Here is an 11460-nt window from a genome sequence, read left to right as displayed (position 1 = left end):
TACACAAAATATATCTACAGATGTACAAGGATGTTGATATAAAAATATGTCATAGGTCATGACATGGGTCACTGAGAAGTATCAGAACATAGCAATGCATCCCTCCACTACACAAAGGTTCTATGTACATTATGAAGCTGTGAAATTAATTTGACTATTACTTTTTCAACATAGATTTTGCAAATATGTGACTTAAATTGCAAGATCGACAGAGAACCAAGATTACTACATGTATACCATTTGGCACACCTTCAAGATCAAGTGCCCATTAATTAATTTATTAATCATTATTCAATGCTACAGTGCAATAGCATATGTCTACTTTAAATGTATTTAAGATAAAGCCAAAATTCTCATTAATTTGAACATGCAAAATGGAAAATAATATAAATAATAAAATAATAATATTCTGTGTTTATATAGCGCTTAAAGGCACACTGTCCTACTTGTAGCTACTTGCTCAATCGGTGCCTGTTGGTCCCCCATGATCTTCTTTTTCTTATGTTAAATGAGAGCCGAGTTGATGAGATAGCCACCTGTCACAGTAACCTCGCTGGCTCGCTGGGTGGTCTTATTTAAATCCCTTCTAGCTGAAGTAGTAAAGCCTGCCTTTAATACATCTACGATAAAGCGCTTTACATATATACTTTTACCCCGGTCATTGGATTGAATACTTGCCCGCACTCACTGTGTGCACAATCTCCACTCCCTGGGGAGCATTCCAGCCAGGCGTTACTTAGCGCTCAAAAATTATTCAACCAACATTGATGGTCGCATCCTACCACCACCAGGTACCCATTTAACACCTTGGATCCTGCTTCGCGATAACCAAAGCCTCTCCAAATGTGAACATCCCTCATGTTGAACTGACCAAATGCCACTATGGTGACAAATGACACATGGGTATTCCAGATCCCCAATACTGCAGTTTTACTACTTGTATTTTCAGTGGTGCAACAAGCTCCAACTGTATTCAGTTTTTTAGGTGATATATCACACATAAAGAGAACCCATGCATGTACAGTACAGTGCAGTTTATAAAAACAATTTAATGAACTTGAGCATCCTTTTACCTGCCCAGAAAAAATGTTCAAGTGATATAAAAAGCAGCAAAGACTTCCAAAGCACTGTATCAGTACAGCATAATTGAGGTCCAAGATATCTGGTTTCTCCACCCACTATTTATAATTTGAGCTCTGGCATGTCTTTTGTAGTTTCTTGTAGGCTTTTAACTATAGCTGAATCGATATCATCCTGGTTTTCTTGAGACTCAGCATTCTCTTGTGGTGGATGCTGTTCTTCTAATTCAAAGAGCTGTAAATAAAGACAGTTACAAAATACTTGTGTATTAAAAACATGAAAGAAAAACCTGTATAAAGTGACCAAAGGGCTTTCCTTAGGTTTAGCCACATGTCCAGTTCAAGGGAGTAGTATTTAATGGATTAACTTGAAATAGAATAAGGGGAGGTTTGCAGCTGCTTACGACAAAATCCTATTTTGCTACTCTTTATTCCTGACTTATTTTAATTTCTTATTTAAACCATGGTAGAACATTTTGTTACTGTTCAATTTATTTTTAAAATCCTGAAAATAAATAAAGAGATGCCATGGCAATATCAATTTTTATTTCAGAAGTGGTAGCTGGGATTTTTAGCCACATGTTCTAAGTCAAGAGTATTGCTTGTGTGCTGATCAAAAAGCCAGCAGCTGAATTCCACCTCTGTAATTTAAAAAAAAGGCGTAGCAATGCATGCGGAGCTATGGACTTATAGAGACTGGTACATGCAATGAGACACATTTAAGCTTGCAAATCACAAAAATCCTGATCTAAAACAGAAAATTTCTTGAAATACAGCCCAGTTTTGGGAAACATGTTGTCTTACGGACACACGTAACTGGTAAGAGATGTGCATTTTCAAATTTTAGGAACAGGACCGCCAGTAATATTGTTATAATTTATTGATACTTTTTTCAAAGCTTCTGCTGTTCTTGTGTCACTTTGAAATGTACTGAATGTTTGTGATATGATATGCTATGATGCTGTGCATTTCAAGATGACTTTGCAATGCATACGGTGGACCAGCCTAAAAAAAAACCTGGATTTACTCTATGGCCTACTACAACAGGATCACTATTACAGCTTTGTACATATATACATTTGGCATGAAATTTACCTAGTAACACCGGAAGTATGTTAGTCCTGTTTGGCTCAAAATGCATCCAAGAGGCGCACATCCCAGCATTTTGGGGGTATTGGTGATAGCACTTGTTTCCAAAGACACTAGACTAAACCATCTCAGGCTCAGTATTCAATGAGTTACAAGAGTTTTATATGGTAATTACCTCTTCATCTGGTGGATGTAATGGTGGCTCGTTGACTTGGTCTGACGCCTTTGGTTCTTGTTGACTAGCGGGACATGACTTTGACTCCATCAATGGTTTAGGTTTATCAGCAGCCATGGACAGTTCCAGATTTTTCAAGTGCCTTTTCCCTGATTACGTGAGCAATGAGAAAGAACATATTACAACACAGAATTCACAACACCAAGTACAAAGAATGGAGACCTCCTGTGGGGGATAACTTTATCAAACTTGTCAGTATTAAAGCTGTTTTAACCCTTACTGTACTGGGGGGGAGGGGCCTCCCAGGCCCCCCCCCCCCTCGACATTTTCGGAGATTGCGCCGCAACCGCTTGGAATTTTGAATTGTTGTTTCATGACTTATTTCCTTCAAGTCTTACGCACATTTTGACACCATTTTCGTCAAAATCGGATATACCTGTAAGGTGTTACATAACAATTAGTATGCGCATGTCATCAAAAATATGCTATAATTGCATATATTCATGTACAAGCAGAAATGTGAATTGATATCAAATTGCTTTTATATGTTTCTCAAAGTAACTTGATGTATTCCAGAACAAAAGAATACATTAGAAATAAAATAATAGATATAATAAGAAATACAAAACAATAAAATACAAAAGAAAATAAAAATTAGAAAATCGCATCAAATTTGCATAAATTATCATTATTAATTACATCAAAATAACTATTTTGTGTTAGAAAAGAAGTTTCATATGAATAATGGGTTTCAATTAACACGTTCAAAAAGTGGAGTCTGACAATTTTTGTAATGATTCTAGTTCCCTGTATATTTCAAGATTTGATATTCATGAATGCGTATTCATAATTTATGCAAATTAACCTATGCATTTTCAAATATCATAAAAATAATGTAACCTCATGAATTTGAGATGAAGGAAACATTTATTCAATACATTTTCAACATTCTTCACAAGTCTACAGACAAATATGAAGAGTTTTCTGTAAAATGCATAAAATTAGCATTTTGCATAATTAATTAGGCTATAATGACAAAAATTTGCATATTAGGAAAAAACTAATTATACCATCTTGTTCGTTACGTAAATATCTACAAACATGTAAATTTTCGCGTTCATCAGACTTTCGGCCGAGATCCCCCCAGTCACGAGGTGCTCAAAATAGCCCAGTACAGTAAGGGTTAAAGAAGATAATGTGGAATTCCAGCTGTCTGTTCATTCTTGCAGTTTACTCTGATTAGTGCAAGACAAAAAGCTTTAGTCCATCTTATATTCACTGATATTCCTTGATTCTGTTGTACCCAGCATCTCTTCACTTGTCTCTAGTCAGTCAGTTAATAATCTTTTTTAAAGTCCACTCCAAATTTTATCAAGTTAAACCAAAAATGGAAATTCTTTTTGCCCAATTGATCGGGAGCCCAGCAGCCACTAAGCAGCGCCAGATCGACGTTGCTCTATCCCTTAATGTTGAATGCCAAACAAGGTAGCAGCAACTCCCGTCTTTTAACGTCTTTTGGTATGATGCGGCCTGGGTTCGAACCCACGACCTCCTGGTTGTGAGGCGGACGCTCTACTGACTGAGCCAACTCATCATTTATCTCCAAATGATACAAATATTCAAATTTGGGATTAAACACAGGCCCCCATCCAAATCAAGCCCACACGAAGCAAAAACAGTTATATAATCATGATTGTATCTGAAGATACATAAATTTTTCCAAAATGAATAGTTCTTCTTCTTATCGCGTCACTACACAAGTCCCGTCCAGTGGTCCACACAGGCTTTGGCACAGCAATAGTTTTGCTAGTTTATACAACGGATGAACAACTATATATTTTTTCAATGTTCTCTCCACATGAGCCTGTAGAATTAGATACACAACTCACCAGTCATATGCAGGTTGAGATTGTAAGCGTCGTGAGTTGAAATGCGGCATAGCTTGCACGAAAACACACTTCCATGAGCAGAAGTGGGCGCACTCTTTTTCTTCTTAATAAGTAACATTGTGTGCTTGTGCTTTCTGCCTGTAGTCATAAGAGAAATGAGTAATCCATGAATGCAAATGTTACAGAAGCAGAGCCTTATAAAAGATGTTAAATAAAGATTAAATATTTAAGACTTAAATTGCATATTTAAAAAAAACGAAGAAAATTGACCACCCTCTCAGAAACATCTTATGTACAATTTAAAGAAAAAAATCCACAAAAAAAAATCAACAAAAAAATCAACAAAAAAAAATTCAAAATTGAATTGGTAATAAGCTAGAGTAATGACTTTGATCTTATGACATCAAAAAATTCTTGAAACTCCTGTAGCACCAACAGCTTCATACTCTCACAACTGATTATTACTTGTTTATTTCAGATATATATCACACAGTTGTGTTTACCGGTATTCAATACGTAGAATTCAGGGATAATCTCTGGGTTTTATCAAAAAATTTTAAACAATTTCTGAATTCTTTCAACAAAATGATTATCATAGCAGCACAGGTCTTGCAAAGAAAGCAATGAAACACTGACAACTTTGAATGAAAAGTGGTTTTGCTATTAAAGATGATTACAAAAATAATTGGTCCCTGCATTTGGAAAATGATAACTTACCAAGGAAATGATCTGCAAGGAGATCAGGAGATGTTGTGCTAACGCCACAAAGGTCACAATAGAAGCGGTTTTTGCGTCTTTCTCCTGGCTCTCTTCCAGCAAAAGTAGCCGTCCTTTCCTCTGGCTCTCTTGCAGCAGCTGTAGCATACCTTTCCCCTTTTGTGACTGGACATTTTTTTGTTCTAGAGTTTGCAATAGATGAGAGTAACACATAATCAATTCCATTTATCGAATCATTCTTTGCAGCTGATTTCTACAAGACTAAACTCAGAGTCTGTTTAAAATACTATGACAAGGTAGACAGGCTACCATAAACAGAAATGTACTCGTCATTTGCAAGTCCTTTGACTGATAAGATTATCACCACAAATTATCATAGATAACAAAGTGCACATTGGGCTTCTATGATGTTTTACATCACCAAATGACCTAAACAGAATCATGCAGGTCCTTTAATTGTACCAGCATTTACTACTAACCAATAATGTTTTTTTTCTGAACAGGTAGACCTCCACTGACCAATAACCTTGGGAATTGCCCCTTAAAAGTAAAAAAAAACATCACGTTTCCAATTGCGTTCCAAGGGAACCATGTTTAGCTGAAATCATAGCAATTATGATGCACAATTATTTTGCATAAGAAAAAAATGGCCTGTTCAAATTGACATCTGTCTATTGGAGGAACAAGAGGATGGCTGGGCAACATGTGGACAAAAAGCAGGGCCCCATTTCACAAAACTTGTCATTAGTGTCAAATAATAATAATAATAATATTTAATTTTTATATAGCGCTTAATACAAATGTCTCTAAGCGCTTTACAAATGACAATTTTTATTTTAAGCTAGTGAAATCCTTGCTTCTAAGTTCTAATTGGTTATCAGCAGATTTGTCACTGATTTTTGTCATTTGTCTTTAAAACAAGGCCTTGTGTAATGGGTCCCTTATTACATTTGAATTCTTCAAGGCTTGTTCATATAAAACATGGTAAACTGGAGCATTTTTTTTCCGATGTAAAAATGAACAGCGAGTGGGGTTGAGAAAAACTTTTGGCACATAACAAAGGGCCCTTAAGCATAATCACTTTCCTGTGCATCATTAGACACAGATATTTGAAGTGCTTTCTGTTTTTTTCCATAGATTTTTTAATGGATTAAGTTGGGAATGAGGCATTAGTCTCATTTCCACAAACGGGTAATACCTTCTCTGTCATTCGGCGTGTGCGGAGCCCCTTCTGGGAATGTTTTTGGTGCGACACGAGATTGGGTATGAGATTGGGAATCTGGGCGAGGCATCTCACCACTGTCCTTCATCTTGGGTTCAACAAACTTTTCATTACGTTCCAGCACTGCAGGGTAATTCATAAAATAAAAAGTAAATGTTTGAGAAACTCTAGGACTTTGCTGGAAGGCAATTTAAGATTTGTTAAATGTAATGGTATCAGAAAATAAACAAACATGACTAGAATACAACAGCATCTTATTCTTAATAGAACCTTTCACACATATAATCTGTAAACTATCCAGTCCCTTTATAACTACAAAACGATTTTCAGAAACAAAAGATGTGTCCAACTTGATTCATTTTAGAATAGCTACTGTGGAAGTGTTGGGAGCCACAAATTAACCAAAATGTTGATGGAAATTGAAAGAGGATGTCATTTAAGATACAATTCTGCAAAGTAACCCTCAAAAATGTGTTTGAAGACAAAGATTGATAAAAGAATACATAATTTAGGTTTTCTGTTGTATGCAGAAAACCTCAATTTTGTATTCTTTCATCAATATTCGACTTTTACACATTTGTTTTGAAAATCCTTGCAGAAATGTGTCTTAAATGACATTCTCTTTCACGTTGTGATTCAATTTAAGTGGAATTTCGCCATCAAATTTTTGGGGCTCCCTTTTCTTGCCCCTTTTTAGAGAAATACTTTAAATACACTTAAAAATACATCACTGCAACACAAATGAGAAGTGACTACATCACTTTTATGAACAGACATCCTATTAGAGTTTTAACACCAGAATAATCCATGCAGTGGAGTGCACAGATAATTTAAATTTCAATGAGGAGAACTTTCTTCCTTACTCAAACGTTCATCCGATGGTCCAGATGATGCCTTCTCTCTACTGGCATCAGCAACAGTCTCCTTGTCAACCTCTCCTTTCTTCTGATTGGTAGATTCTGATGGAATTGGACGTCCCTCAGCTTTAGCTTTAGCTAAAAAGACATCATCGCATATTGTTATCATATTTCTTTTTTAAAGGGAATCTAAATATCAAATTTCCAAATATCTTCATATTCACATTCTTTCTCAGATTATTTTCATAGTGAGGCTCTTCATATGAGGAACATATTACGGAGAAACAGAACCGTTGAAATAAAGTGATAAGATCATCACTTTTAATATGAAATCTTATAGCCTGATAAGGCATTTAACACAGGACTCTTAGCCTGGATATACAACGTTTGATGTTCTTATTTTTTTTAAAGGGAAATAAAAAAGGCTAAACATCAAATGAAATGCATTTAAAGAAAATTGTAGGGCGTCTTCCACAAGAAATGGGTGTCTTTTTGACGCCCAGATCGTCCAGATGCCCTCCTGCCTAACAGCATATCTGCCGACACTTTACAAAACACAAAGGTATCTTCAAATACCGGTAAACACTAACCTTCTTCAACATTTTTCTTATGCCTGTTTCCGTCAAGATGTGATTTGACTTGTAAAGGGGAAGTATATACGACATTGCATACCTCACAATTGTCTGTAGTTACGTCAAGAGTTTTCATCAATTCTGAAGAAAGAAAAAGAGGTAATAGCAATCCTTCATTGACAAAGCGAATTTCATATAGTGTGACTTTTCATCATAGTTCAAGATTTTCAAATAAATATTTACTATAAATTTATCTTTAATCTATGATCAAAATAAACATAAATTAATCAAATTCTCTCTTTTTTGCTGAATGTAGCTCCCAAACTTCTCACAAGTAAATGAATTTGATTTTATAGTTGAAGGACCGCAATGGCTCCTCGCTGCAAGCTCGAAGATGTCGTTGACGAAGCTGTTCATGATGACCATGGCCCGACTTGGTTAGAATTTGAAAACAAAGAAATCCTTGGGGTCTCCGTCTCTCTGAGACATCAGAACATAATGTATTTTCTTTATCCCTAACCTTTAAAGTTGCTGAACAATTAAAAACTGATGCCCAAAGCAAGACAAATTTTTTATTTGAAACATATTTGCACCTGTATATACATTTGTACATCATGATCACATGTTAATTTTAATTTCAATTTTTTTTTCTTCTTCACTAATTAAATATATTCAATCATGATACAGAAATAAAACAATGTCACAGAAAATATAATGAAAAAGTACAATTTCAATACCTTATGTCAAAAGCCTACCTTCTTTCTGCAGAATACTATTGAGCCTTTTCAGGTGAATTTTGCCAGAATAGTGAGCCTTAGCAGACTTCATAGAGTTGATATGTATATCACAGACCTTGCAGTATTTGAAATCTCCAAGTGTACTAGCAAGTCTTTCGGGTCCAACAGGTTTCCCATCAAAACCATATTCTACAGCGCCGTCATTAACTTCTTGATTTGAACGACCAGGGTTGTTTCTCTGTGGAGGTCCCCCTTGTCGCCCTCTTGAACCTCTTCCACGTACACCTTGGTCCTTGCCTCTTCCCCGGCCCCATATCCTTTCTCGGCCCCATCCTTGCTCTGCACCCCATCTCTGTTCACTACTCCCCGTTTTCCCCTGTTGCTCTTTTTGCCATTTTGGTTTATTGGCTGCAGGTTCAAATCCACTACCTCCTTGTAGCATTCCCCTCTTTGCCGACCCTCTTCCACGGGCAATATCACCACCACGTCCACGACCCATTGTTCCTCTTCCTCTTCCTTGTGTACTACTAACTGATCCTTGACCCCCTGTTCCACGACCTCTGCCCCACAAGTTCCCATCGAATCCTCTCCCTCTCGAACCTCGACCTCTTTCCCGCGCACTGTTATCAGAGTCTCTACTTCCACTACCTCCGCCACCCCATCTTTGCTCTGCACCAAATGTCTGTTCATGACTGCCTGTTTCCCCTTGTTGCCATTTTGGTTTCTTGGCTGCAGGTCCATATCCACCACCTCCATGCAACATTCCCCTCTTTGCTGATCCTCTTCCAAGGGCAGCGTCACCACCACGTCCACGACCCCTTCCTCCTCGACCTCTCCCTCCTGTGTTACCATTAGTAGGTTGGCCCATGCTCCCTTGACGCATTCCCCTTACATTGCTATCATCATAACCCTGACCACTCATCCCACTACCTCTTCCAAGCATGCTATCATCATAATAACGTTGGTCATCCATCTCTCTATCTCTTCCTTGAAAACTGGCTCCATCATAGTACTTCTGACCTGGTGGAGTCCATCCTATTTCATTGCTGCTTTCTTTGTAACCTTGATCCCTATGCTCTCTACCTCTATCCTCAAAGGGTGCATTACGAAGATCTGGTTGACTGTACGTCGTATTACCATACATACTGCCTCCTGAAGTCTTACTGCCATACATACTGTCTCCTGAGGTCTTACTGCCGTACATACTGTCTGCTGAAGTCCCGGTAGAGCTATATTCATCAAGGTTACTTTTTTCCAGAGATGTCGGTAACTCTTCATGATAGTGCCACTGGGCCATATTTGGCTTCTGATGCAATGTTGGCTCTGCGCTCTGGTCAAACGGTGTAATGCTTCCTTTATGTAAGTCCTTTAATATATCTTTAACGTGCTGCGGCTGACTGTCAAACAAGCTTGACGCAGATGCTGCAAATTTATTATTGTGCTGATAGTCCATTTTAGTTGCACGATCACACTCACAGAACCTTGAGCCTCTAGGAAAGACGTTGCCTGTGTGTAATTGAATGAAATACAAAAAAAAAGATAAGGAACTGATGGTATTCTTGCCATGTCTACCCCATGTTGTAATGTTGGTTTGATCAAATCTAATACATAAAAAATTTCTCATTCTATTTCATGAAAATATCAAATGAAACCGTCAATTTAAGGTACCCGACTACCCGTACACAACTGCTCTAGCCAACAGTTTTACCCTACATCCTACCTTTACCGCAAATACGGGAAGAATGTTATAAGACAGCATTTGAGCTTCCAGCATCCAGAGTCTAGGTCTATCTTCTTCAATCAATATTCAATGGTCTATCTTGAATCTTCTTCAGTTCTTGCACTCATTCTAATTTAGTTATTTAGGTCTAGACCTATAACAAGTTAGGTCTACATGCAACTCATTGTTTGATCTTTCTAGTCATCGCCCTCAGTATGGACCAATTAATTTGTAAAGTGAGTTGACATACAAACACCCTTTGATCATTCCCCCCCCCCCCCCCCCCCCCCGATCTGATGCAGTTGAATTGGAGTAGATCCTGGTAGTCCCACATGCACCTAACTTGTTAGACTTAGAGTCTAAATTTATAAAATATAAATTATAATGTCAAATAATCAACTTGTGTAAAATGGCAATTGGACACCTATTTCGTTTATAACCATATGATCTAATATATCGGTAATATCTAAATCTATTGAATCACAACCTTTTAATTTTCATTTCATGCTAACAAAAGCGAATATTTTTACCTCGGTCACGTTCGCTCTGCCTAGGGATTCTGGAACCGACGCAAGCTCAGCTCATGAGTGCACAGGATACAGTGCATGCATGCAGTGCAGTGCAGCGCGGGTATGGGCACAGTTTTAGCGCGAGCGCTGAGAGAACGCAAAGCGCTGCATGGAGTTGGAGTTCACAATGCATGCTAGAATAGACTGATTGATTGATTGATTTTTATTCGACAAGCTTCCAATATACAACAATATACAATAATAACAGATCAAAAATAAGTCAGCTTGAACAGGATAACCCACGAAAGCTCGAGAGCTTATTTCCAGTGGGGTCCCTTACAGACATGTATACAATTAATAAATTAAAATAGTAATATTTACAGACAGATAAGAAAATTAAAAGAACTACTTATTAAAGATAATAATAACAACATTAAACTGATGATAGAAATGATATTAAGTACAAGAAGAAAAAGAAGAAGGAGAAGAAGAAAAAGAGGAGAAGGAAGAAGAGGAAAATAATGATGAATTTGTAGAATTTCTATAACGTACGAAAACATAAGTATATACAACATGAAAAAGTATGAACCGACAGAAGAATAACAATTTCAATCATATAACATGTCATTCACTTCTCTTCTCTGACTGTCAAGTATTAGACAGATGGTCTTTTCTTCAGTTTTTTCAACACATATTTTCTTCTGGGTAGATAAAATATGGGTAGCCACTAAATGCAGGTGGCCTACCGGTGATCACTAACACAGTTGTGATTGTAATTGAAAAAAGGAGGGGGGTGGGGGGGGGGGGGGTGGGGGGATATATCAGCGTTTCATCCTTTTTTTTCAGTCACTCGACAGTGGGCACCCTTTTTGGAAAGGAATTTAAAAATGTTAC

General features: G+C 37.2%; 2 protein-coding genes across 2 annotated transcripts; both read right to left on the bottom strand.

Moving 5' to 3' along the window:
• Nucleotides 1-583: 583 nt before the first annotated feature.
• Nucleotides 584-2487, bottom strand: LOC115923213 (YLP motif-containing protein 1-like). The gene is made up of 2 exons (XM_030983591.1): nt 2344-2487; nt 584-1314 (listed from the first exon to the last, which is right to left on the bottom strand). The coding sequence occupies exons 1-2, from the start codon at nt 2458-2460 to the stop codon at nt 1183-1185; spliced, it is 249 nt and encodes an 82-aa protein (XP_030839451.1). The 5' UTR covers nt 2461-2487; the 3' UTR covers nt 584-1182.
• Nucleotides 2488-4231: 1744 nt separating this feature from the next.
• LOC115923207 lies at nt 4232-10624 on the bottom strand. Its single transcript, XM_030983582.1, has 7 exons — nt 10588-10624; nt 8356-9843; nt 7619-7741; nt 7035-7166; nt 6148-6294; nt 4950-5131; nt 4232-4370 (listed from the first exon to the last, which is right to left on the bottom strand). Exons 2-7 carry the CDS (start codon nt 9788-9790, stop codon nt 4236-4238), a joined length of 2154 nt encoding a protein of 717 aa, XP_030839442.1. The 5' UTR covers nt 9791-9843; nt 10588-10624; the 3' UTR covers nt 4232-4235.
• Nucleotides 10625-11460: the final 836 nt, after the last annotated feature.

The sequence above is a fragment of the Strongylocentrotus purpuratus genome, unplaced genomic scaffold (assembly GCF_000002235.5).
Source record: "Strongylocentrotus purpuratus isolate Spur 01 unplaced genomic scaffold, Spur_5.0 spur5_contig_829, whole genome shotgun sequence".
Classification (NCBI taxonomy): domain Eukaryota; kingdom Metazoa; phylum Echinodermata; class Echinoidea; order Camarodonta; family Strongylocentrotidae; genus Strongylocentrotus; species Strongylocentrotus purpuratus.
Note: the sequence above shows the minus strand (reverse complement) of the source record. Positions and strands in the feature narration are given on the sequence as shown.